This window comes from Lonchura striata, chromosome 19, assembly GCF_050655825.1.
Source record: "Lonchura striata isolate lonStrDom1 chromosome 19, ASM5065582v1, whole genome shotgun sequence".
Classification (NCBI taxonomy): domain Eukaryota; kingdom Metazoa; phylum Chordata; class Aves; order Passeriformes; family Estrildidae; genus Lonchura; species Lonchura striata.
This window is the reverse complement of record NC_140721.1, coordinates 8,275,964-8,303,136: the sequence shown is the minus strand read 5'-3', so window position 1 is coordinate 8,303,136 and position 27,173 is coordinate 8,275,964. Positions and strand designations below refer to the sequence as shown.

The window sequence follows — 27,173 nt, the reverse complement described above, 5'->3', positions numbered from 1 at the left end:
CAGACATACTGATTGATAACAGGGGAGGCGGGGAACTACACACCTGTCACCTCCCAGGGTAATTCGGGGGGACAGTTTCCCAAGTCCCCTCCCACATCTCCCCTGTTCTTGTTAATTAAATAAATATTTGCCAAAGTCTTGGTAAGCGTCTTTTTGAAGATGGTTAAGGCAACTGAAATGAGAAGGATAATTATGAAAATCTAAAAGAGTCCTTTTAAAATGGAGGCTGCCCACCCGGGAATGCCCCACTGCATCAATAGTTTGTGGACGGGGTCCACAGCCGAAGTTTCCGTTTTGATGTCCTGTACTTCGGTCCGGATCCGCTGGATGTTGGCTTGGATGGAAGTGCTCCGTGATGTTAAATTGAAGCAACACAATCCTTCGAAGTCCTCGCAGCTGTGGCCATGGGCGAGCAGCAGGAAATCAATAGCCGCTCTGTTTTGTAATGTGGCTTGCCTGGTGGTTTGCTGGTCTGCCAGAAGATCGGAGAGGGCGGCAGACGAGGCGTTGGCATGCTTGCTTATCCAACACTCCAGGTGAGAAAGCTCACCGAGGGCCTTAGCTGCTGCATACTATGGTAAAAAGATGGATACAGCGACCCTCTTTGTTTTTCCCCAATCGTAAATTTCGGAGTCACAATTTTCGTCGAATTGAGCATATGATCTTTTGGTGCGTGCCAATTGTCTTTCTTTTTTCCAATCTAGAATTTGAGTTCTGTTTGGAGTGAGGGTAGCAAGCTTGCCAAGGCTGCATGGGCCTCCCTGGAGCCGAGATGGAATTCCCGACCATACTCTGTCCCCACAGATAAGAAACATCCCCCTGGGCAATGTCTTGGGATGAGTGGATGAAACCGAAATCACCTGGCTAGTATAATTGCACCAGGTTTGGCTGTTATATTTTTTACTGATAGGTGTTACATCTTTCCGGTATGTGTTTTTGGCCAAGTCAATTCCGTGCCAATTTTGACTTGGCCTCCTATAATAGAATTTGACACAATATCTAGCTGTGGAGGACCCCAGTAAGTCCAATTCTTGGGGTTCCTCTTTGCTGTTGGGCAAAATTTTGGTCCACTCATCCCAAGTATCGACCGGGTTAGGCCTCCTACCCGTGGTTCGGAGCAGGTCAGAATTGGATACCGGCCAATCATCAGCTACCAAGGGGACCCCTACCAGGCAAGTGGACAGGGGATTGTCCACGTTGCCCATGGCCAGACATAGGTTATCCTGCTGCAAGGACTTTGCCAGCGTGATCCAGACGTTTTCTTTCGGCTGTGGTACCACCCAGCCATCTGCTACATGCAGCCACAGGAGGATGGAAAGCGTGGCTGCAACCAGCTGGGCGCAGTGGGACATCTTCTGTTGTTCCTTTTGGGTGAATGATGTTCTGGCAGCCATCCTAGTACTAAAATTAAACAAAACAATATTACCAACATACATTTGGTTCCCTCCCCTCCCCCAGCTCCCCCTTTTGGGTTAAAATAAAAATAAATTTCAGGACGGAGGGGTAAAGGGATGACGGGTTAGGTATGAGGGTAGAGGGAACGGCACAGGAGGGGATGGGGTGGCGGAAGTTGTTAAGTCTTGCAGAGGTAGGTATGTCCTTGTGATGAGGACCCGGGAGACGATGTTGGGTGGTCTTCCGGTCCTCTTCTTTTTTCTCCGTCGCCACGCCACTGCATTATCTGGTGGTGATTGTGATGGGGTCGCTGGGTTGCTCCTCGCTGGGGGGTCCGTGGTAGTGCTCTCCAGGTACGGTTTGACGTATTTTCCAGGAATCCATTTGGGACCCTGGGCTGTGGAAACACAAGCGTACCCTCTCCCCCACGTTATCAGAGGGTACGGCCCTGAGATGATTTTTGATTCTGGGTCTCTGATGAGGACTGGCGGACGCTCTTTCAAAACTGCCCTGGTGTTATTGCAAAAGTGTCTGAGTGCAGGGGGATTCGGCTCCCGGTCAGAACAATTTAAGAAATTAAGAACATAAAGTGCCTTGCATAATCTTTCAACTGGTGTCATGGCCAGAGCCGAATCGTGTTGTTGTTTTAGCAGCCTTTTTAACTCTTTGTGGGAGCGTTCCACTATTGCCTGTCCTGTGGGGTTATGGGGAATGCCGGTGGAATGGGCAATTCCCCATTGTTGTAGAAACTGTGCGAATCTTGTCGAGGTGAATCCAGGCCCATTGTCCGTTTTGATGGCTTTTGGGACTCCTAATGTGGCAAATGCCATGAATAGATGTTTGATGATATCTTTTGTTTTCTCACCAGTGTGGAGTGACGCGAACACGGCCCCAGAAAATGTGTCTATGGACACATGCAGGTATTTCAGGCGGCCAAAAGGATTATAGTGAGTGATGTCTGTTTGCCACAGCTCCAATGCTGCCAACCCTCGGGGGTTTATCCCCGTTGGCAGCGGTGGAAGGGCGAAGGACTGACAGCTTGGGCATGTGGCTAGTATGGCTTTGGCTTGTTCTTTTGATATTTTAAATTGTCGGGCAAGGGCAGGTGCATTTTGATGGAAAAACGCATGGCTGAGCCTTGCCTGTGCAAAGATGTCTGGTAAGGTTAATGAAAGTGCAGGTGCAGAGTAATGAGATGTCATTGCAAGGAGGTCGGCCATCTGGTTCCCCTCTGCAATAGCTCCTGGCAGGTCTGTGTGAGCCCGGACGTGCATAATATAATAGAGTTGCTCTCGGTGGGAGATCAGCCAGATTAATTCCGTGAGCAAATCGAATAACTGTTTGTTTTGAACTTCTTTGAGCAGGGCGTGTTCTGCCCGTTCTGCTACCCCGGCAACATAAGCCGAATCTGTTACCAGATTGAAAGGTTGCTGAAATTTTTTGAATGCTCTCACGACCGCAGCAAGTTCTGCGATCTGAGGGGAACCCTCAACCAGTTGGATGTCAGACTCCCACTTCTGACTCTCCGGGTCCTTCCAAGTGATCACCGATTTGTGGGATTTTCCCGACCCATCGGTGAACACCGTGAGAGCACCTTTAATAGGTGTTTTATTTTTGAATGACTTTGGGGCCAAATATAACGTGTCTTTGAATATTTTATGTTTAGGGTAATGAATGGAAATCTGTCCAGGGTAACTGTCTAAAGCAATTTGCAAACTTTCGTTTGTCTGAAGCAGGGATTCCAATTGTTCCAAATTAAGAGGTAGGTAAATGCACGCCGGGTCACACCCTGCGAGGGTCCGGAGGCGTTGTCTGGCCTTTATTATTATCCTAGCCATCAACTCTGCAGGAGTTGAAATAGTTTTCGCTGGCTGGTGCGGGAGAAACAGCCACTCAATGATAAGGAGTGGGTCCTTCCGCCCAGCGTCCCATTGAAAAAGCAGACCATGGAAGTTTGGGCACTTACCCAGTATGGCAAGGGTGACGGGAAGGAGCCGATTTACACGGTGGGCCTGACGGGATCGTATGGCCTCAGCGACTCTCTCCAGGGCTCCTTTGGCGGCAGGTGTTAGCTCGCGAGGGGAAGCTAGGTCGCCATCTCCTCGTAGCAGGTTGAAGAGCGGCGCCAGCTCCTCCGTGGTGAGTCCCAGGAGAGGTCGGATCCACGTGATGGTACCGCAGATCTGCTGGAGATCCCGCAGGGTCCGTGGGTCGTCTTTGACGGTGACAGATTGGGGCGCGACAGTCCTTCCCGTAATGTGAAAGCCCAAATACTTCCATGGCGCTGACAGCTGGATCTTTTCTTCAGCAATTTCAAACCCTGCAGCTTTAATGGCCTTAACAGTCTTGGAAAGTGTGATCTGCAGATAAGCTTGTGTTTCAGTGCAGATCAAGACATCATCCATATAATGCAGGATGATCGCTTCAGGGAACAGCTTTCTGATCGGCGAAAGCACCTGGGCCACAAAAGTTTGGCAGAGCACTGGAGAATTTTTCATTCCCTGGGGCAAAGTGGTCCATTGGTACCTCTTATAAGGCTCCGCCCTATTGATGGAAGGGACGGAGAACGCGAATCTGGGGGCATCTCCGGGATACAATGGGATGTTGAAAAAGCAGTCCTTGATGTCAATGACTGCGAGCTGCCAATCCCGGGGAAGCATGGAGGGTGAGGGAAGGCCAGGCTGCAGGGGGCCCATGTCCTCGATTACCTCATTGACCCTGCGCAGGTCTTGGAGCAGGCGCCATTTGTCTTTGCCAGGTTTTTTAATAACAAAGACAGGAGTGTTCCAGGGGCTGGTGGAGGGTATTAAATGCCCCAGGCGGACCTGCTCCTCTACTAATTCATGGAGCGCTTTTAATTTCTCCTCCACAAGGGGCCACTGGTCCACCCACACTGGAACATCGGTCTTCTAATTCAGCGGTGGGGAGGTGCGCTCCGCAGTGGCCCATACTAAAAATCCCATGCAGGGCTAGGGATATCGAGGCGGGCACCCCATTGGGACAAAACGTCCCTGCCTAATAACATGATGTTAGATGAAACAACAAAAGGCCGAATGGTGGCAATCTGTCCCTCAGGGCCCTCCACACTTACCAGGTGTTTGCTGCGCATGGAGTTGACAGCTCCTCCCACTCCGGAGATTGTGCCACAAGGGGGCACCAACTCCCAGTCACGGGGCCACTTTGACCGGGGTATGATGGTGACGTCTGCCCCGGTGTCTGCCATCAGGTCCAGTTTGATGGACTTTCCCTGAAGCGATAAAACAGTCTCAATCATTGGTCTGGATTTGCAAACATTTTGTGTGAGGAAGACAAAATTGTCTTCCCCGGAGTCATGTCCAGCGAAATAGTCCTGTACTGGTGGATCGGTGAGGTCGGCCACGTCGAGGAGGTACATGGCAGCGAAGGGGAGCCCCTTGGTGATGGTGCAAGGTGGTTGATGGCAGACGACCGAGACGGTGACCTCGGACCCCGGCTGAAAACACACCACTTCAGGAACGACGGTAACACGGTCTGGTGTGAGCCTGCAATCTCCGAGTATTAACACTGTCACCTCACAATTGCGGTAAGGGGGTTCCAGGAACCCAGCGGGAACTCTCACCAGGTCCTCATCCTGGAGAGTCACAGTGATGGAGCTTTTGAGGACCCGGTGAGTGTCTGAATCTAAGTTGCGGATTCTACGGAAGAGGCGGAGCCCGTCGTCTTGGCTCCGCCAACCCTCCGGAACTGTCCGCTGGGCCACCGGTCCTCCCGGATGGTGGGGAGGCCTGGGCGCTGTGAGGGGCCACTTGTTGTCCTCGCGCGGCCCCTCCCCGCGCTCCGTGACCCGTTTCCCGCCTGCTGATGGTAGGGCATCGGGTTCCTGGGTATTCGTCTTGGGGAGGGTGTGTACGAGTAGTGTGGTTGCTCCGGGGGCCAGTATGGGCAGTTGGCTTGTATGTGGCCCATCTGGCCACACCCGAAGCACCGGATGGTGTTCATCGTCAACATCGCCTCCCCAATCCCCTTACTTACTGCAAGGGCGACAGTGGTCTCGGTGGAGGCGGCTTTCGTGCAGGCCTCCACCATCTGTGCGATGGTGGGTTCGGGGTCCTGAGGTAAAGTCCTTAATATCTTCTTTGTCTCGGCCGTCGCGTTGGTCATGGCCATCTTTCTCAGGAGCTCTTCCCTCGCTGCAGGATGGTCTATCTGCCGGTCGATGGCCTCCCTCAGCCGGTCCACGAATTTTATGAAAGATTCCTCTGGGCCCTGGGTAATAGCTGAAAAGTTCTGGAGGGGGGTTTTCCCATCGGGGATTTTTAACAGTGCCGCTCGGCCAGCCTCCTTGATGTCATCTAGGACCTCCGTGGGTAACAGTATTTGGTCCTCTGGCTGGCTGAACTCCCCCTCCCCTGCCAGGGCTTCTATGGCTTCCTCTCCCTCTCCAATTGCCTCCGCTAAATTGTGTTTTTTCAGAAGAGGCTTGAGGAGCTTTCTCCATTGAATGTCCCACAATAAAAGCTCGGTGGGAGTGAGCAGGGACTTGGCAATATATTTAACGTCATGCTGGACCAATGTATGGCCCGAGAAAGCGAGGTCCAATACATTCTTAAAGAAAGGAGAGTCTCGACCATAGTCTTTGGCAGCCTTCCTCAGTTCTTTAATCTCCACATATGGGAGTTGCTCCCAGTGTGGCCGCTGCCCCCTGGTCCTCACCACAGGTGCTGCGAACGGCCCCAGATCTCTTGCGAATTCCAAATCCCCATCCTTAATTGCCTCTGCCCTGATCCGGGCCCACCCACCTCCCGGCCTAGGTGTGGGCCGGGGGCTGTCGCTGTCCTCATCCTCATCGGAGGACGAGGCAGGACGGGCAAGGGCTCGGACCTTCCCCTTGGCCGGTGGGCTTCGGTGGCATGAAGCCCGGCAGGCCAAGATGGCCTGCTTCCGGCCAGGCCGACTTCCGGTTCCGGTGGCGTGGGAACCAGAAGAGGCCTGAGGGGAGGCGTGGCCAGGCTCACCCACCGGGGTGTGGCCTTCCGGCAGGGGGTTCCCTCCCACCGGGGCGTGGCCTTCCTGCAGGCCGGTCCCTCCCACCGGGGGCCCACCCAGGGGTGTGGCCATGGGGGCTGGAGGGGCGGGTCCCGACGACGTAACAATCGACGCGGTGGTAGGGGCGGGACCCGACGCAGGGGTGGCACTCGACGGAGGTGGAGCCTGAGGGGGACTGGCAGGGGCCCGAAGGGAGTGAGGAGGTGGAGAGGAGGCGCCATTTTGTCCCTCGGTGGCGGGCTGCTCGGCCATGTGGCCGGCGCCATTTTGTGAGGTGTGGTGACAGAGATCAGGAATCGAATAACATGGTTTTAAACTGGGTACAGGGGTTTGAGGGCTTTGGGGAGAGGAAAGAGTCACACTGGGATGGCCAGTCCCAGGACGAGGAGAGGACAGAGTGGGGCGGGGAGCAGCAGGGAGACGGTAGCAGCCCTGTGCCTGATTATGGCAGGGTCTGCTGCCCGACCCACCCTTAGGGGAAACCGAGTTAGGAGTGGGGGGGGCGGGATGAAGGTTAGGAGAACCGGGGACCCAACTCTCACCCTTTTGTTTAAATAAAGTGTAAATAGAATGAAAAAGTGGAAAAAAATGCCCCGCAGAAAAATTCCCCTTTACTTGTAATGCGTATAACAGTTTCCCAATATTTCCCCAGAAAATAAGAGAAGAAAAATCATCCCTGGAGATGTCAGGGAAGTTATCGAAAATAAGATTAACAAAAGCCTTAAGGTCCCTCTTTTTAAAAGAAATGTTCCCCAAAACAAGGGAGGATTTAACGTGGAGGTAAAAATCCCGCCGGGCAGGAGACAGGCGATTGCCCATTCTCGCTGCAGAAAAAAGGAAATCCCCAAAGAGACAAAGAGAGAAACGAAAAGGAAAAGAGACAGGGTCGGGTGCTAGACAGGGCACCAGGAACTCACCACAAAGAAGACCGCTGTCAAAACGAAAAAGCCTCTGAGGGGAGAGGAAGCGCTGCAGATCTCGTCCCGTTCGGAGTCTGCTCCCAAACTCGAAGTCGAACCAGTACGAGGTGTCTGCAGCCCGCGAGGTAGGCGATCTTCTTCAACGAAGAGCAGCCGCTCGTGGAACTGGCGGCGAACGGCGCTTTTAGTCCTCGGGCAGCCGGATCACAGAGCCGAGGGAGCGGAGGAGACGCTCTGCGGCTGACTCCTGAGAGGGGCCAGTCTGTTCGGGCGCCAGTTGAGAGCTTCTTGGTCTCTGACCACTCTGCTTGTCAGAGAGCCGAGTCCTCGGAAGCCGGATAGCGTAATGAAATCTTCCTCTATGAAGGCGGGACGACTCACAGGCGGCTTTAATTCCAGGAGGGTTTATTGAGGAACAGCAATTCAGGGAGCGAAGGGAAAACAACCTCTCTGGGAGGGAGCTCGCTCTGAGAGCGCCGAACAGGGGGCGGAATCGGGATTATAACTGGGACAAGAGAGGGAGGGTTCAGGCATGAAGCGTTCAGTGAAGGAAGGCTTCGGGGGCAGAGTCAGGGTCGAGTGGCAGGGTTATAACCAATGAGGGTAAGGGGAAGGAGCGGCTTCAGGGAAGGAACCAATGGAGGTATAAAGAACAAAGAATTTTCTAGAACCAAGGGATGACAGACATACTGATTGATAACAGGGGAGGCGGGGAACTACACACCTGTCACCTCCCAGGGTAATTCGGGGGGACAGTTTCCCAAGTCCCCTCCCACAGAAAGTAATGGAAGAAATTATCAGTTCTGGAAAATGGTACTCATTGACATGGACTTTACCTAAGCCAAGGCTGTGTTAAATTGCTGAATTTACAGAAAAAAAACCCAAAGATTCAATATGAATAGTGTTTTGTTATAGAAAGAAAAATAAAAGCGGGGAGGGGGAAAGTGCACAGTAGAGTGGAAAACAGAGCAGGCGATTTGGGAAGTCTGTATGGGCACCTCAACCAATGAGGAAGAGAGTGATGTGTCTGGGAAATTAGGACTAAAAGTGGGCTGCATCCCCCAACAATTTGTGAGTCCCCGTGGGAACCACCCCATGGCCTCTCACTTTCTTTGAATAACGTTACAGCACTTCTCAGTCACCCTTTTGGGCATAAACGTCTGGGATTGTGACTTTTCCCACACAGCTGCCCTTTGTCTGTCACAGCACAGACTTTCCCCTGTGCTCGGATCCGCTCAGAGCCCGGCACACGCAGCTGCTGGGCGGGAATGGGGACACGGGGAAGCGGTGCCAGTGTGTGTCCCCGTGTGTCCCCGTGTGTCCCGGTGTGTCCCGGTGTGTCCCGGTGTGTCCCCGTGTGTCCCGGTGTGTCCCCGTGTGAGAAACTGCATTGACTTGTTTGTTCATCAAAAGTATGAAATTTGGATAAAAGGGGGGGAAGTCGGGACATGGAATTTGCAGGCTTGACTGGTAACCACAAACAACGATTGTGAAAGATTTTGCAGGACTGGCTGGAACTGATAACCGCAGTGGAAACCCATTGTTGCTGAAAACTGATAAACCGAAGTGGAAGAAGACACACCACCCCACTTGTGAAATCCATTGTTTTTGGGACTGATAACCACGGTGGAACGAGACTCACCACCCCCACTCATGCAAGATAAAAAGGGACTGAAGAGAAGGAAAGGTTGTCAGCTTTTGGCGGAGCCAGGCTCCCAGCTGAACCCAGCGCTGTTTTGCTTGCTATCGCTTGCTGTAATTAATAAAATTATTAATTGATCTTAAAAGGCTGAATCAAATTATTCGCCTCAACTTATAACACCCATGTGTACCGGTGTGTCCCGCTGTGTTCCCCCTCTTGCCGGGATGCCCGAGCTCCCTCGCAGGGCATCCCGCCACTGGGCAGGATCGGCCGCAGGCTGCGGGACGGCCGGGGGTGCCTGGCTGGAAGCAGCTCTGGCTCCTGACAGGGGCTGTGGCCAAGGCGCTGCCAGGCCGGGCCGGGCCAGCCCCTAAGGCCGCCCCTCAGCGAGGAAGAGGAGGAGGAAGCTGACAACCGAGCTCGCAGCCTCCCCGTGCAGGGATGAAGGGACGAGGGCACTTGGGCGCCGGGGCTCGGGGCCAACCGTGGGGCGCGGCTGCAAGCGGCTCCCGAGTCGGCGCCAGGGCTGCCTGTGAGGATTTCAGGCGGCAGCCGAGAGCAGCAGCGCCGGCAGTGCCGGCCGGGCCCCGCGGGGATGTGCCCGAGGCCGCCCAGCCCGGCAGGGCCGCGGGCTGTGCGGCGCTGCTCCTGCTGCCACAGCGGGCCCGGCTGTCAGAGCTGCCCCGCGGGCCCGCGGCACCAGCAGCAGCCTCAGCGCCTGGCCCAGGGCTGCGTCTGCTCGGCCTGGGGGCCCGGCCACGGCGGGGGCGAGGAGCTTACGGAGCATCAGGGAGCCCGGGGAACAGACAGGCTGCCGACACAAGGCTCTGCCCACAGTCTTAATGGGTTTTATTAACACAACTCAAACACCATGTTTCCCAACAGCAGCGTCACAGGCGTTTCTCGCTTCTGAGGAGATGCCCCAGATCGAGCACTGGGCGCTGGGTCCTTTGCAGCTGGCCGGGGGCTGTGGATGTCCGGGGGGGCTGCAGAGGCTGGACGAGCCCTGGTGCACTTGAGACGTGTCGGGGGGCTGTGCTTGGCCGGGGCCCTCGTGAGGCAGCAGGGCCTGGGGGTTGAAGGACAAGGGTGAGTCCCTCATTGCCAGGGACTGCCCCTGGCTCGAGAGACTCTGCCGGCCCAGGGGTGGCCAGCCCAAGTGTCACCTGCCTAGTGAGAGACCATCAGAGAGCCAAGCTCAGCTGCCCCACGAGCCAGTCCTTCTCCTCCATTCTGCTTCTGCCCCTTCCAAAGCAGGTCAGAGCCCCAAGCCCCATCCCAACCTGCCCAGCTCTGCACACAGAGCTCATCCCCCAGCCGGTACCCTGCAGATAATCAGCTCCCTGTCCTTGTTGACCCCCTTGACCTAACAGGGCCATACCTGATGCATCCTGTGTCCTGATCACCATAGGATGCTTGTCATTACGGCCCCTTGAGATGTGCCCATTACTGTCCAGCACCTGGGTCACACTGGGCTGAGGAGGAGAGGTCAACAAGCTGAAATGATGGGCCCAACCAATCCAACATCCCCTAATAATCCTTCCAACCCAGGTCTCCCTGGGGACTGAAGGCACAAATTCCCCCTGGATAGTCAGCAATGCCATCAAGCCTCAGTCATCATTCTGTGTCCACACTTTCGCCATTCCTACCTTTTTCTGGACTGTCAAGAAGGGCTGTTGCTGACCGCTTCTCTCTAGAGAAGCCCTGATGTTCTGCATCAAGGAACTGCTGCTCTGATGGTCCCCAGAGCTCTGTGGCACACGGGGCAACCTGCCATGGGCCACCGCCCTCCTGTGGGATGGGGCAGAGGACACTCAGTGCCCAGCCCTGTGGCATCCTGGGCTTCACCCTACTCTGCCACCCTGCTGCTCTCAGCTGCCGGCTGAAATTTTTACAGGCAGCCCTGACACCGCCTCAGGAGCTGATTGCAGCTGTGCCCCACGGCTGACCCCAACCACCAGCACCCAAGTGCCCTCATCCCTTCATCTCTGCACGGGGAGGCTGCAAGCTCAACTGTCAGCTTCCTCCTCCTCTTCCTTTCTGAGGGGCATGTTCCTCCCAACTCCTGTTCTCCTGCTGCAGGAGCCCCAAGGCCATCCCACCAGGCTCGTTCTGCTGGCTCTGTCCTCACAGCCAGCTCTGCAGGCCATGGCCATAGCAGGTCCCTGTGCACAGGACACCAGCGGGCAGGAGCTGGCCTGTCTCAGCTGCAGGGTTGGGCTTTGGGAACTACTTTCACAGGAAGCTCACAACTGCCCACTAAGCCTGAGCTCAGATTGAAAACAGACACAGCTCATCAGATGTCTGTTCAGCAACCTTGGGACAGAGAGGTGGGCCAGACAGGGCAGTGCAACTGGGGGACTACAGAACGCCCCAAAACTTTGGGCAAGCATTGGCCCTCCACAGCTGCCTTCTTCTCCCCGGCCCTGCCCAGCCCCCAAGCACCTCTGTCCCAGCCCAGAAAAGAATCCTCCTCGCTGTGTCAGGGCTAGCCTGCACCCCGGGAGCTGGGCAGGTGTCCTCAGGGCCCTTACCTTTGGCTGTGCGGTGGCTCCTTGCTGGGGGGCAGCGGCGGCAAATACGGGAGTGTCTCGGGGTACCTGCGGAGGGCAGGAGTCACAGGTGTGTGACAGGGGACAAACAACCTGCTCCTGTTGGAGGCAGCACCCCCAAACCCAGAGGATTGCACCCCACAGTACCCCGCTGCCTGTAGCCCTCGGGATGAGTCCCCACACCCTGCTGACGGCAGGGCTGCAGAGGGGGCTCCCCACATCAGGGCCTCCCAAGCAGAGCCTGTCACCCTGTGCCCAGCACAGCGGTCACTGCTGGCACCCATCTCCCCCCATCCCAGCCCCGCTGCCCCTGGGGCACTGGTGCTACTCACTGGCCAGGGACCTGCACGGTGAGCATGCGGTCACAGGACAGGCACGTGAAAGGGACTGGCAGCTGCCTAAGGAGGGTGAGAGAAGAGGGCTGGGGGAGCTCCTGGGGCCACAGCCCTGCCCGCACACAGGCAGCAGCGGCTGGCAGCAGCCGGGTGCCGGGCAGGTCACTGCACAGGGTCACGGCGTGTTTGCAGGCTGAACCGTGGGCTCTTGAGCCTGTTTCTCCCCATCCCCAGCGTGCTGGCTGCTGCCAGCTGAAGGGCACAGGCACCCGTGTCACCATCCCAAGCAGCCCCTGCAGCGCTTTCAGCCCCTCTCTGGCACCAAAGTCCCCTGTGTGCACGGCCAGGAGGGCAGGGCACGACCCAGCTCTGGGACCCTGCGTCCCACAGCCCTGCCTGCGAGGAGCAGTTGCCATCTCCCACCCTGGCTTCTGGGAGCCTTTGCACCCACAGCCCCATTTTGCTTTGGGATGGTTCTGTCCTGCAGGTGCCCTGTTCTTGTGCCTCCTTTCCTGTGTGGAACCTGCTGCTGGTGGAAGGAGAAGGTGCAGCTGTTTCATCAGCATCCCCATGGTTCATTGAGCAGCTGAATTGATCCCAAGGCAGGGGAGCACAAGGGGAGCGAGTGGGACAGCTGGAGGGAACGAGACCATTGCTGTCCCTAAAGCCATCAGAATCTCCATCACACTCACTTCCTAATCCCAGCAGCGTTTTCACGCATCAGCCTGTTCTCAAGTTCCTCCATGTTCCTGTTCCACGTCTCCTCCATCTGGGAGCTGAATGTGTTCAGCTCCAGGCGATCCAGCTGTGAACAGGTGCACAGCCTCAGCCAGCTGCCCCGGGATGTGACATGGAGCCCTCCAGGGAAAAGCCTGGAGGGGGATCCTCAGAGGGATGCTGCCTCAGGCTCTTGAGTCCCAAAGGCGCCAGTTTGTCATTTTGGGTACAAGGTACTCCTCACCTTTTCTTCCACCACACGGCTGACCTGCTGCTGCATATTGTTCCAGTGCTCCTCCTGGCCCGAAATCTGGCTCTGCAATTCCTGTATTTTCTCATCCAGCTGATACATATATGCTTCATATTGGCTGCAATCGACTTTGCTGCCCAAGGCAGCTTTGTCCGCCTTCTAGCAGAGGGGAACGGCAGGAGAGCGATGGGGAAAAGGATGAGGAACAACAGGCAGGGCCAGCGCGTGTGAGGGGCAGAGGGAGAAGTGCTTCCTCCAGGCCATCATGCCCCTCTCGGGGTGCTGTGGCCCCATGTGCCCCATCACCAGGGTGGGTTTGGTCCCACCATAGGGAGGGTGAGGGAACCCCAACATGCTCGGGAAATTCTCCCTCCCCAGGTCAGTTCTGCCACCCAGTCCCCAAGGGACAAGGGGCATTTGGCACCCTGCCTGGAAACCCTTGGGCTGGCAGAGAGGCCCACTGAGACTGTACCATGTCCATTGCTGCCATCACGTCCTGCTCATCTGTTTTCTCCCTCTGCACTTTCTCCAGAGACTGGAACAGCATCTTTTAGTACAGAAAGGAATCCATAACATCACAGCAAATATGGAGCTGCCTCCTGGCCAGGAGAACACAACCCACTCCCCTTGCCCAAAAACCCTGGGGAAAGGCACTTGAACCATCACAGTGCTGAAAGGGTTGGCAGGAGACAATCTTGTGATCCCTCCCTGGAATCACGAGGGCCTGGGGCATGCTCTGGCACCACAGGATTTTCAGCCACACACCTCAATTGCTTTCTGCTTTTGTTCAGCATCTTTCTGCAAGGTCCCAGAAACAAAGCTGAGCTTCTCCCAGTCTCCTCTCATCTGTACAAGTGTTGCCTCCATGTAGTGCAGCCGCTCATGGTCATGCTCCAGCTTCAGGGAAGGAAGAACATGGCACTGAACAAAAGGGAGTCCGGCTGCTCCACAGGGGCAGACCCGCATTTCTCAGCCTGTGGCCATGAGCTCTCAGTGTCAACAGGACGTTTGCATCATGGCTTTAATTGGTGTCCATGTTGCTGACAGGTCCAGGCCAATTTGGACAGTTTGGGCCTCCCTGAGACTTCAGCATATCGAGCTGGGGATGTCCTCAATCCCCCATGCTGTCCACAGCCTACCTGTCCCCAGTTCCTCATCATTTTCTTGAGCTTTCCCCTGGGCATCTGCCAGGACTCCAGGGATTCCACCTTCTCCTGGAGTTTCTCATAGCGCTGGAGGAGCTTCCCCAAATATGCTCTGATGTTGAAAGTGCAACTGGAGCAGTCTCCATTCCCCTCCTGCAGCTCCTCCCCTAGGCCAGATGTTGCCTCTCCTGTACTGCCAAACTGCAGGACAGGCAGAAGAAATTGGCTCAGAGGTGGGATGAATGGAATCAAGAGTGCAAGGTGGCACCAGACAGTCAGAGAATATGTCCAGGAGCCCCTGCAGGGGTTGTGCATCAAGCCAGCGATGGTGGGAGTGCTCCTCCAGGACCTCACCTGCTCATTCACTTGGTTGGCTGTCTCAGTCACCAGCTGCTCCAGTGTGGAATACCTCATCTCCTGCTGCTCTCCCATCTTCTGCAGCTCACATTTTGTGTCCTGACGCAAAGCCCTGAGCAGCGGGATGGGGACAAAGTCAGGGTTACCCCTGCAGGGCTGCAGGGCACTGTGCTGTGCCCGCAAACCAGGATGCTGCCAGACCCTTTGGGCTCCCTTGCAGTTCCACAGGGTATGAAACCCACTCCTGTCCTCTTACTCAATTTGCTGAGAGATCTCCTTCTTGCTCTCTTCTTTCCACTTGCTTGCATCCTCCCTCAGCTTTTTAAGGTCCTCCCCCAGCTTCTTCATCTGGAAAGCCAGTGATGGTAGAGTCAGGGCAGGGACATCCTGTGGTGCCAGCGTGGGGGCCCTTCAGCTACATGGCAGACCCAGGCTCCTCCACCTGGTCCTGAGACCCTGATCCCAAACCCTGCCCTTGGAATCACATTGATGTTCCCCATGAGAACCTGAAAATTACAGGGACCAACAGCTTACAATGGGAAGCGTCTCCTTAACCTTCTTTACATCTCCTTCCATGCGTATCTGTGTTGTCTTTATCCTGTCCATCTCCTCCTGGAGGTCCTGGATGAGCGTCATGTCCTAGGAGAGAGGAGTGGTGGCAGTGAGCCTGTGGGAGGGTCAGTGGGGACCTGCAAGGCCCTGAGCCCTGCTGTGCTTTGTGGAGCCCTGGGGACAGCGCAGGGCCGGGCTCGGCCAGGCTGGCAGGGCTCTGCAGGCAGCACGGTCCATGCATCTGTCAGGGCCAAGGGTACTGAGCCTCCAGCCAGCAGGGCTGAGGGTCCAGGCTGCTGTCTCAGGCCCAAAACTTGCTCCCAGCAGCACTTCACCTCATCCTGCATCATCTGGATCTTCTTCATGTCCGCAGCCATGTAGGACTGTAGGAGAAAATGGTGAGAGAGGCAAGTTGTGGAGTGTCTTTGAGGAAAACAGCCTTCACTACCACAGTAGTCTGCAGAGACCTGTCTCTCCTGGAACTTCTTCAGTTCCTTTGATAGGCGGGAATTTTCTGCCTTTATCGCACCAAACTCCTCACGAAGAACCTGTGAAACAGTCCGACCAACAGGGATGTCAGAGGTGATGGCCAGGGCAGCAACACCCCAAGGAGCTCCACCCTGCCACGGGCAGCCCGTGGCCATCCAGGTGGGCAGGGAGAGTCCCAGTGCCACCTGCCCCAGGCCGGCTCGGTGCCAGAGCACTGAAGCCCATCCAGGTGGCAAAGAGCCCCTGCCAGGGACTGTGCCAGGGCAGTGAGGGCAGTGCCAAGCAGCGCTGTCTGAGGAAGCGGGGAGGGGCTGTCTGCTGGGGGAGTGCCCCAGGGGCTGGGAAGAGCCTCTACCTTGGACATGTGTTTCTTGTAGTCTTCCATGTCCTTCTTCATCTTTTCCATGTCAGTGGCCACATCAGCCAGTGAGGGGCCACTCAGCTGGCCCGGCCAGGGCTCCTGGCTGGTGAGGTACTGCACGTCCAGGTGCTCCAGCACGGCCTGCAGCAGTTTTCGCATGGCTGCAAAGTGAATGATCCCCTTCTGGGGCGTCCCGATGGCGAGATCCAGCATCTGGGAGAGGCTGAGTGTGTCCAGGGATGCTGCCATGTCTGCACACAGTCAGTCCCTGGTGGGTCACAAGCCTTCCTGCCCAGCTGGGTCTGTCAGGGGTGAGCAAACGCAATATTAAAAAGGATGAGTAGCCAACGGGCTCCTTCCTCCTTCCGTGTCCTTCAGAGGACTGGAGCCTGTTCTGCTCCTGCCCCTTTTCATCACAATTCCCGTTGCCAGGCAGCACACCTCACCCCTGGGACCTCGCCACTGGGTCACAGACTCATGAAGTCATAGAGTCATGGAATGGCTTGGGCTGGAAGGTACCTCAAAGATCCTCTCTTTCCAATCCGCTGCCATGGGCAGGAACACCTTCCACCAAGGTCCAAGGTCCGTCTAACGTGGCCCTGGACACTTTCAGGAATGGGGCAGACAGAGTTTCTTTGGGCAACCAATGCCAAGGCATTGTGACCCTCGCTGGAAGATTTTCTTTCCAATTCCCAATCTAACCCTGCTGTCTCACAGTGTGAAGTCATTCCCCGTGTTCTGTTGTTCACGGCCCTTATGCCAAGTCCCTCTCCAGCCCCTTTGGAGCTATTTAGTGACTGAAGAGCTGAAAGTCTCACAGGACAGGAGAGACCTCACTATTTTTCTTTTAATCCATTTAAGACTTGAGTTACAGCTCAGCCAGTTGTTAATCTGCTGTGTCAGTGTCCCGTCTGGGGCATCTCATGTTCTTAATTTCTTCCTGCAGTGTGGAGCAGGCACTAAGCCTGGCTTTCCTGTGCAGTGAACTGTCAGTGGGAGTGACCACGGGCTGGGCACCGCAACAACCACAACGCCCAGATGAAGCCCAAAGGGTCCATTTATGTTTGTTTCCTCACCAGGAGAGGGATCCCCCCAAGCAGCTCCTGGGCAGAAGCTTGGGTAAGGGCCAGCAGCCCCACAGAGCTCAGTCCCTCTGAGAGAATCACCAACCTGCTGCTTCCACCTGGGTTTCAGATGTGGCCACTCGCTGGTTTGGCACAGCAAAGCCAGGGCCTGGTTGGGAGCATCCACTGGGATCAGCCTTTGCCAGGGAAGCAGTGGGGTGCTGTTCCTCATGCCAGAGGTGCAGGAGGAACCCCGTGAGCCCTCTGCTGAGCTTTAGGGTTGTTGGGACATAGACTCCTTTCTCCTCTGGAGTTCAGGGCAAAGAGTCTCCCTGGGTAACGCCTTTGTACAATTTCCTCCAAGTCAGATTTTACGCCAGCTTGACAGTCCATAAAGAAGAAAATGCAATAATTTCTCCTGCTAACGCCCCCAAGACTGTGAGGGAAGACAAACCCAAGTTTTTCCCTTCAACACCTGCCATCCACCCCCATCTTCCCCTTTTCCAAAACATGCTCTGTTCACCCCTAGTCCTTCCTGCTTCAATGCTCTACAGCAGGTTATTGAGCTTGCAATTTTATAACTTTTAATTAGTTTTTAAAATTAATCTTTAGCAGTGTAAGTCCAACTCTTAGCCAACTGGTAGCTCAACTTCTTTTCAGAGGGTGTTAATATTAGGGTTTGATTGGGAAAATCAGGGAACTTTGTAGTTTTGCTAAACTAATGCTTAAGAGCTTCAGTGAACAAAGCTGCAAAGTGGACATGTAAAATACAGGGTTTATAGCCCTCCAAGGTGTTGCTGCAGACACCATTAGACAATGAAGAGATTAATAAAGGCAATTTTGTATATGCTGGATAACTCACTGCCTGGGAAAAAGATAATAAAGAAACAGAGAAATGTGTGCTAATTAGGATGAGAAGCAAGAAGGCTCTAACCAATAGAGGTTAGAATGCTAACTCATGAAGAGGATTATGTAATTGAGAATGGATGACCATTGATTTCTTTGTTTGCTAGAAACAGATAACTAAGTGAAAAGTTTTGTGCGTATGCGTGGCTGCAACTATCCACTCCACACGCCGTGACCAGCACAAAGTAACGCCTAACTCACTAATACTAAAATGATCCTGTTTGGGGATTTCACATTGGAGACCATTTCTAGAGACCCAGATGGAATCATGCTCCTCCTTTTCTCCATGGATTCAGGGGATCAAGAGGACTCCAGTGCACTCCAAAGATTTTTCAGGGAGATCCTCCAATGCCCTAATCCAGTGAGTTCAAGGCAAAGACCCCTGGGATTTCAGTAAGGCAGTGTCAGACCCACTGTTAACTGCAGGTGGAGGAACTGTGGTAATGGCAAAAGTGGGGGAAGAGGCTGAGAGAGGGAATGCTCAGAATGTTCAGCAGGGAATTCTGGATCAATATTTCCCTCCTGCACATCACTGGTGGGATCCAAAGAACATGGCTCAAAGACAATTATTGACTGTATATCAAAGATTAAGTATGTTTGGGATAAAATATGCTATTCTGAAAGCGATGGATATGTCAAAGTTATATCAAGAGGTTTAAGGAAAAGATGAATGCCCTTCTGATTTTCACCAGTTACTCACTATGGCATGGCCAGAAAGTACAGGGACCTGCACCCTGAAAGGGAGGGAGATGCATTGCAGTCAGCAGCATTGTTTTTGGGACAACCAGCTCCAGATATTAAAAAGAAACTTCAGAGACTGCAAGGAGTAGATTCCAGGTACCTGAACAGATTATAGTAAAGAGCTCAGGAAGTATAGAATGATGTCAAGAATATAAAGGACAGGAGGAATAGGAAACTCCTAAAAGCTTTTTTGAGCCCGAAGTCCCAGGGGGAGTTACAGAACAAGAGATGGAGGCACCCAGGGAGGGGGGGTTCTCACAATTGGCCTTTGGGTAGAAATCAGGGGGCAAGAGAGAAACAAGGGGATCATTGGAAGTGTGACCGGCCAGGAACAAACAGGCACCTCGTGATCAGGCCACAAGGCTTTTAACATTAGATGTAGCATGGACGGAACCAGGAGAGTCATCTCCACCTGAAAGCCTGGGACCCTGACACTGGGGAGTGACACAGGTAGATTTTCCGGTGGATATAGGGGCAACTTCTTCTGTACTATACACATAAAGGAACCTTAGCCAAGATACTGTCAATGTCATTGATGCCCCCAAGAAGAGCTAAAATATGCCATTTTTGCAACCCTTAAAATTCAAGACAGTTAGGGAGTGGTTAATATAATATAATACAATACCAGAGGAGGTGGAAAACACTGTCACTGTGTTGATGTGGACCAATGGAATTCCCGGGAAATCAAAGCAGTGGATCCAGTAAGGATTCCGTTTGAGCCTGACAGAAAAAACTGGTTGGGCAGAAAAAAATATTATTTGAACTTAGAAGGTAGAAGAGGGTTAGATGAATGAATTGCTAAGTTTTGCAAGATGGATCACTGAGAGTATGTGAACCTCAATATAGGACTCCTCTCCTGCCAGTAAAGGAGCCACATACTAATGAACACAGGCTGGTCCAAGATGTCAGAGCTGTCAGTGAAATAGTGTGAGACTTAGACCCAGTGGTAGCAAGACCTTATACACTTTTAAGCCAAATTAAGTAATCTGATGAGTCCTAATGAGCCCTCTGTTGTGGATGTTAAGGATGATTTTTTCTGCATTGCCCTTGAAACTGAAAGTCAACTCTTGTTTGCCATTCAATGGAAAGTTCCTTGATGGGCCATGAAACGCAACTGAAGTGGACCTATTTTCCTCCAGGGTTCAAAAATCATCCCACATTGTTTGAGACCTGTCTCAACTTGAGACAAGTTTGGAGGAGACAGGTTTCAGCAGTCCCAGCCACAGCAAGGAATGTTTTTGAGGAAAGTGAAAAAAACTGTTTAACACATAACGTTGGGGTGTTTTAAGTTTTCCGCAGTTATGGTTGCTCCCTCTCCCCCTCTTTTTGTAAAATGGTCCAGCCTCCCTTCTCCTCCCACCTCTGTCTGCCTGTCATTCCTCCCTCCACCCAGTTCATTGTATTCCTGCTGAGTTATCCCCCCCAACCCAACCCCGGAGCCTGTCTGTCTCTCAGAGACCTCTCCCTTCCACCTAGAAAGTTCCATCCAGGGCTTTGAGTGATAAGCTGGTCTCCAGGGTCTCCTCCCTCCCTCCTACCTCATTGGAAGTTTCCCCTGCATGTCACCCCTGTTACCACGCCCAGTTGTTATCCCACTGGTTGGCTGCTGTTTCCTCCCCCTGTTACCACCCCCCTTTAACAAGCAGGGCACACGGTGCTCATTGCCTTTTGGAGCTCGTCTTTCTTCGACCCAAGAAACTTGGAACACAGATAACCCCAGAAGGACAGCTCCTTGCTTTTGTCAGCGTCGCTCTGTGTCTCTTCCAGTCTGGTGGCTTTGTTTCCCACTGGCCATACCTCATGCCCCAGTGGCACATGAGAGTGGCCTTTGCTGCCTCAGTGCTAAAGGTACTGGGCTAGCCGGGACTTGGGAAGCTTGCAACAGCCCTGGTGGATCCGCGGTAGAATTCCTGCCTGCCACGCAGGCAGCCCAGATTCGATCCCTGGCTAAGGCACTAGTGCTAGCTGAGACTTGGGAAGGCACAGTGACAATACAGAGTGCAGGCAGGTGCAGGAAACAGAATGAATAATGTCAGATATTCAAACCTTCTCGCTGCGGAGAAAGCTGGTGGATTCACAGTTCTTTCTGTAGGAGCGGCTCAGCTCCTCCCGAGTCTGGAGCCAGGACGCCCATCCCAGGGTCTCCCCTCCGGGCTGGGGTACAGGGCTCCCGGCGATGTTCTGGTGCATCGGGCCGGGCAAAAGCCCAACAGTTCCAGGAGGAAAAGCCACAGGCCTGGAAAAACTTCTGGCATTGTCAAACAAACAAGGAGCCAGCTAAAAGCAAAGATGTGCTCCCTCTGTCCATGCTGCACAACACAACTGAGCGAGCCGAGGGAATGATGTATGAAAACCACACCAAAAGAATTCCACCAGCTTTCCACCCCTCTCTCAGACCTAGCTTAAAGTTACAGGACCCCTGTCTGGGCATAAAGCAGACAACAGGGGCACAGTATCATACTGCCAGCCCAAGACAAGAACTAAGTGGCAAAAGAATTTGAGGTATGGTGTTGTGGTTTGAATTTATTTTATTGATTCCTTGTTAAGTGGTTTGTCCTGTTGCACCCCCATGTTCTCCCTGAGTTTAGCCCTGGGCTTTTACCCTCCCTCAAAGCTGTCCCTCATGCCATTGCCCACCCTTGGTGCAGCCCTTTCCCTGCCTGTCAAGGCAATCCACGCCTTGTTTCCTGAACCTTCTGTGCCACTCAGACCTTGGGCCAATCCCTGTCTGCAGCAGCCTTTGGAATTCTCCTATCCCTGGAAGCCCCGCTGGCCCGTGTGCCCCATCCTCCCCACCCTCCTGCCCCAAGGGGCCCCAGACACTGCATGTGATCCCCTCACTCCTCCCCTGAGGGTTCCCTCTTGCTTGGCTGTTTGTATCCACCCGTGACTTGTATCTCTACTAAACCCCTGCACAGGAGTGCCCGGGGCTCTTTCTTTGAGCTCCCTTCACCTGGAGTGAAGTGTTCCTTGTGGAACCTCAAGGCAGAGAGCCTCCTCCTTTCTCCTCTCGTGTTGCCTGTGGTGACTTGTGTCTGGCACCTTAGAGCAAGTGCCTCTAAAGGCTCAGCCTCGGCTAAATGCCCTTAGCGAGGCCGTTCCCCACTCCCGGCCAGGCAGCGGAGTTGTAAGAGCTAGCCAGGGCTCCGGCAGTCCCTTCAGTATGGGAAAAGGAGAATGAAGAGACCACTTTGCTGCAGTATGTGGGTGATCTTTGAATTGCTACAGGAACTCAAGCTAGACGCATTGAAATAATTCTCAGTTTCCTGAAGTTTTTGGGACAAGCCAGATACAGGGTGTCCAAGAAGAAGGCCGCAAGTGCCACAGAGCATGTTCTGTATCTGAGGTTCACCATTTCCCAGGGGCAGCAAAGCCTTGGAACCAAAAGGATGGAGGCAATTTGCCAAACTCCAGAGCCAAGGTCTTTTTGCAGGTTAAGAACATTTCTCGGAATGGGTGGTTGCTGTGGGCTCTGGGTTCTTAATTCTGGCCTGTGGTAAGAGCTTGATAAGTGGCCCTGAGAAACCCCCAAGGAGGTGCTACAGCAAGGAGGTGCCACAGGGGACCCCAGATTGCCAGAGGCTTTCAGAGACCTCAAGAGAGCTCTAATGTCAGCCCTGCACAGGCATTACCTGACGTGACCAAGCCTCTGGAGCTGTTTGTTCACAAACACTGACATGTTGCACTACGGCTGTTAGCGCAGAGGCTGGGGACATGGAAAAGCGCCATAAGGTATTTTTCCAAACAAGTGGACAGTTTAAGTTACCTGGTGAACTGGTGCTTCTCTGCAAATGAGGAGAAAAGATGATCTAGCGGGCCAGTTATTTAATTTGTCAAACCTTAGATCAGTGGACTGTAATTTTACTCCCTTCCTTGGTGATTATCTGGCTATTGAAGGTGTGGTTCCACAGACTTTGGTAAAATGAGCGTAGTGTTGTTATGAGTAAGTTCATCAGCTAATACAGCTTAGGAGAGTTGAAGTTAAATGTGTTAATTAAACTGTTATTAATTGTTAAACCCCATTGATGTCTTCCTTATATACATCCACGTTGTGCCCCTTCACTGTACCTCTCATCCTTGTTGCGACCATCGGGTATTGCCTCCGCTGCTCCACAAAATGGTGACCAGAACACTTCTAGAGATAAGTAAATTAAAAACAGTGCCAAAAAGTCCAAGAAAAAGCCCTGAAGATGAGCCAACCTAAGATTTCAATAACTAACCAACTCTGACGGTCGGCAAGGAGTCCCTTTATCCTACCAGCCCTACCAACAACATTTGAAGTGTCACCCTAACTTAAGGAGAACCAACTCAGAGTAAAGACCCTAGCCGATGAGCCAAGAGGCGTTTTCCTAGGCACGCCTGCAAGGATGGAAGCCCCAGTTCTACTGCACAGCAAAACTGAATACCTCCTCCTCTGCGTCGCCAAAGGGAGCAGCGGCGGTGCGCGCGACACCTCGGGCCCCCACCCAGAGCTGGTCACTTAAATTAAGGCGTTCAAAAGGAGCTGGTCTCCTTGCCCATTCATTTCAGCTGGGGGCTCGTCCAGGATCTGCCACGCCCGAAGAGGACACCAGGACCGGGGCGGCCACGCATCCTGGGATGGCTGGCTATCCGGACAAAAAGAACCACCAGCCTGGGCACGGCGACGACAAGGAGCATAGGAGGGTAAGCCACCCTGGTTGTGGGTGATGGAGGTGTGCACGAGGTGAGTGAATGAGACGCGGGCCTCCAGCTCAGACACTCGAAGCGGGTGGGACCCCCTTGTACCGCCGTTTCGAACACTCACGGGGGTGCCGGCCAGGAACAGGGGGAAGCGAAAGGACTTGGTGAAAGAGGCATCTCCTGGGGATAGCAAGGGCACCCCCCTGGGCATGTAGGGGATAGCCAAGTGTGAGTGACACGCAATAGGGTTAGGTTTCCCTTGATAAAAACGTTACGGTCTGGGTAGGTCCGGGCGTGGGGAATACCCAGACATTGTGTGAGTCCCACCCATCTACAGGGTGTCCCCAGGCACTGCCGGCACTGAGTGCCCACGAAGGTCCTTACTTCCCAGGGCCAGGCCAGACGTGCCGTAGGTGGTGTGCTGCCACGGTCCCAGGGAGGGGACCGTGAACCCACGGCCTAGAGCACCGGGGTGGGGAGTCCTCTAGAAGGGCAAGGACAGGCATCACGCATTCTTGCACGCATCCCTTTTGACTAGGCTGCTCCACTGGGGTAGGGTAGCCAAGCCAGTCGCAGTGGACGTCAAAGGGGTTGGGCCCGTCTTGGATTGATCCCAGTTTCTGGGAAGGGATACCCCTGGGTAACCCCACGGAGTCTTCTGGACCCTTCCTACCTCCATGAAAAAATTGAGGAAGGAACAGTGTTAGAACAGGACAGTCTAGCCTGGGGAGCGGGCTAAGGGGGTCCAGCCTGGCAGGAGGCTGGAAGGGAAGGGAAGGGAAGGGAAGGGAAGGGAAGGGAAGGGAAGGGAAGGGAAGGGAAGGGAAGGGAAGGGAAGGGAAGGGAAGGGAAGGGAAGGGAAGGTCCTGGTGCCTGGGGAGAGGCTTCTAATACTGGGTACCCAGGCAAGTGTCAAAAAGCGTGCTCGGGAGTCTCTAGAGTAGAGGCAAGGCACAGGGGTACATTTAGGGGGTCGGATCATTAGGATAGGCCCCGGTATCAGACTGTCCTAGGGGTGCAGGCCTAGGAAGTAGATACCGAAGGTGTGAGTGTGGAATTTACCCAGGTAAAGAAAGTGTGAGTGAATCCTATCCTTTAATAAAAGCCATTCCCTGGAGTGAAAGACAAAGTGTGAAAGAGGTCCGTGAGGGGTTAAGTTATATTGAGGGGGGAAAAAGGTTTACGTTGGAGTTAAATAGTTTTGTTCGGAAAACACTTTTAAGTTGATTCTAGATTTGTATTGCCCGTCTGTAGATTTCTGTTTGGGTAGGGGCACCTTTGAAGGGATTTGAGTAGTTGATTTAAGGATGGGACAGTATGTCAGTAAAAGAGGAGGCCCCCCAGAAGGGAGAAAGAAAGTAAAAAGCATTCCCATAGAAAGTCCACTAGGACAATTGTTAGGCCATTGGGAGTCTCAGGAGACCACCAAAACCCTGGACCAAGTAGAAATGGTTTATTATTGCACGGATATTTGACCAAAGTTAAAATTACAAGGGAGGTGGCCGTGGTATGGGACCAATGATCCATGGGTCTGTTCCCAACTACATCATTATTTAAGAACACTAGAGACTCCCGATATCAAGCAGTTAGAATATGCTACCTGTTGGTTAAAAGACATGGGGAAAGGGCGTGTAAAGATTCATAAGCTAAAAAAGAAAGAAGGGGATAAGGAGGAGAGTGAAGGGAGGTGAACCACCACCAAGATCTGGGATCCCCTTGATTATCTACCACCTTCTCCTCCTCAAATTTACCCAACCCTGGACCCCAATCCCTTATAGGCTCCCCCAGCAGTAATCCCACTACCACCCCCTCCTAATGTTTCTATACAAGACCCCAATCCTATACCTACCCTCCCAGCACCTACCTCATCCCCACCTTCAACTTTCCTCTCTGCGTCAACTCCTGTGGCAGGCCTTCCGGCCACTAAATTGGCTCCTATCCCAAATTCTCTCTCTCCTCTAACTACATCCCCGATTCCACCTACTCCTAATGTTTCCAACTCTAAACCTGAACCTTCCCCAATCCCTATAGTGACTCTTCCAACTTCCCCCAATATTGCCTCACCCCAGGATCTAGCTTTGGACCCTAGTCCTCTGATCTTACCCCTTCCCCCTCACCGGTGTCCATCCCCTGACCGCCTCCAGACTGGGATTTGAGTTCACCTCTTTCTAGTAAAAACCAACCAGATTCTGCAGCCAAGATAACCCCCCCTGCTGATAATAATGGTGAAGGTCCCTGGTGTAATACTAGGTCAAGGACCACAAAGCCTGAAAAAATGATGCCACTCAGGGAGGTTCCTATGAGAGGAATGTTGGGAGGAGTAGGATTTGTGAATGCACCACTCACAACCTCAGAAGTTCAGAATTTTAAGAAGGAGTTGAGAAATTTGGTAGAGGATCCAGTAGGCATCTCAAATCAGGTAGATCAGTTTCTTGGAGCTAACATTTACACCTGGAGGGAGTTAAATTCTGTACTGAATATTCTATTTTGTCCTGAGGAAGTTAGAATGCTCAGGGCAGCAGGAATACGGATTTGGGAAAGGGAGAATAGGATAGGGCCCCCTGGAGACCTTAAGATGCCTTTGGTAGATCCCAGGTGGGCCCCCAATCGGGAAGAAGGCAGAAGAAATATGAGAGATTACAGGTCTCTAATAATTAAGGGTATAAAGGAGTCCATTCCCTGAAGTAGTAACACTAAACTGGCCTTTGAGGGTACCCAAGAACAAGATGAGACCCCTGCGAATTGGCTTAATAGATTAAGAAGGAATTTTCATTTATACTCCAGCATAGATCCTGATAGCCCGGAAGGACAAGTACTTTTAAGGGTACGATTTGTGACGAAATCTTGGCCAGACATTAGGAGAAAATTAGAGAAGATCGAGGACTGGCAAGAAAAAGGTATAAACGAGTTGTTGAAAGAAGCGTTGAAAGTCTACTGGAGGAGAGAAGAGGAGAAGACTAGGGTGAAAGCTAAGATAATGGTGGCTGTAGCTCAAGAAAGTGTCGGGGCTGATAGCAAGCCATCAGTACTGCCTCCGGGAACAAATCAAGGGAAACCCACACCCTTGGGAGGGCAGAACTGGGAAAAACCTGGACTCGGACGGGGGGAGACCAGGAAAGATAGAAGGGACACCTAATGATAGGACATGTTACTACTGTGGGGAGGTTGGACACTTTAGGAGGGATTGCAAGAAGTTACTGATGGATGAAAGGAATTGCACAGGAGCAGGAGGCCTTAGAATGAATCTTGAGAGGTGATGATTAGGGGTGTCAGGGGCTTCTTGATGTTGGGGGACCCAATGAAACATCAAGAAGAGCCCCTAGTAAATTTTAATGTAGGTCCCCAAGATGAAGAATTTGAATTCCTTGTAGATACGGGAGATAGATCAAGTATAAATAAGCTACCAATGGAAATAACTATTGGGAGCAGGACTTGTGAGGTACTAGGGGTGGAAGGGAAACCATATAGAGCTCAAATTGTGGAGAAGGTAAAAATAGAAGGAAATTCTAGGCAGTGTATAGTAGATATACTTTATTTGCCTAACCTAGAAACTATTAGGGAGAGACTTACAAGTACTGTTGGGAGTGGGGATTATACCAGAAAATGGAAAAATGGTAGTCAAACTTATGAAATTAACCCAAAGAGATCTAGAAGAAATTCACCCCGAGGTGTGGGCAGAGGAAGGAAAGTATGGATATTTAGATATACCACCTATAAAGGTAGAAATGTACAGAGATACTCCTCCCATATCAGTAAAGCAATATCCTATATCAGCCGAAGGAAAGAAAGGACTGGTCCCTGTGATTGAACATCTATTAAATGAAAGTATTTTGGAGCCGTGTATGTCCCCACATAATACCCCCATATTGGCTGTCAAGAAGGCTGAGGGAAAATATAGATTAGTCCAGGATCTAAGAGAGGTGAATAAAAGAACTATTGCAAGACACCCCATGGTGCCTAATCCATATACATTGTTAAGTCAGATTCCAAGAGACCATGCCTGGTTTACAATCATAGACTTGAAGGACGCTTTTTGGTCATGCCGTTTGGCAGAAGAATG

The 27,173-nt window shown here is 52.9% G+C and overlaps 2 protein-coding genes across 2 annotated transcripts; both read right to left on the bottom strand.

Moving 5' to 3' along the window:
- Nucleotides 1-13,553: 13,553 nt before the first annotated feature.
- Nucleotides 13,554-14,686, bottom strand: LOC146765793 (uncharacterized). The gene is made up of 2 exons (XM_085557054.1): nt 14,645-14,686; nt 13,554-14,551 (listed from the first exon to the last, which is right to left on the bottom strand). Exons 1-2 carry the CDS (start codon nt 14,684-14,686, stop codon nt 13,850-13,852), a joined length of 744 nt encoding a protein of 247 aa, XP_085413180.1. The 3' UTR covers nt 13,554-13,849.
- LOC146765792 (uncharacterized) lies at nt 14,483-16,240 on the bottom strand. Its single transcript, XM_085557053.1, has 3 exons — nt 15,420-16,240; nt 15,151-15,273; nt 14,483-14,977 (listed from the first exon to the last, which is right to left on the bottom strand). The coding sequence occupies exons 1-3, from the start codon at nt 15,987-15,989 to the stop codon at nt 14,852-14,854; spliced, it is 819 nt and encodes a 272-aa protein (XP_085413179.1). The 5' UTR covers nt 15,990-16,240; the 3' UTR covers nt 14,483-14,851.
- Nucleotides 16,241-27,173: the final 10,933 nt, after the last annotated feature.

Bases quoted from the DNA above. Each gene is read 5' to 3' on its own strand.
- LOC146765793 (XM_085557054.1), bottom strand. From the start codon at position 14,686: ATGAAGAAGCTGGGGGAGGACCTTAAAAAGCTGAGGGAGGAT. The intron at 14,552-14,644 runs GCAAGCAAGTGG...TGGAACTGCAAG, and splicing joins TTAAAAAGCTGAGGGAGGAT to GGAGCCCAAAGGGTCTGGCA.
- LOC146765792 (XM_085557053.1), bottom strand. From the start codon at position 15,989: ATGGCAGCATCCCTGGACACACTCAGCCTCTCCCAGATGCTGGATCTC. The intron at 15,274-15,419 runs GTGCGATAAAGG...TTTCTCCTACAG, and splicing joins GGTTCTTCGTGAGGAGTTTG to TCCTACATGGCTGCGGACAT. The intron at 14,978-15,150 runs GTACCCTTGGCC...CCTCTCTCCTAG, and splicing joins CCCTGCTGGCTGGAGGCTCA to GACATGACGCTCATCCAGGA.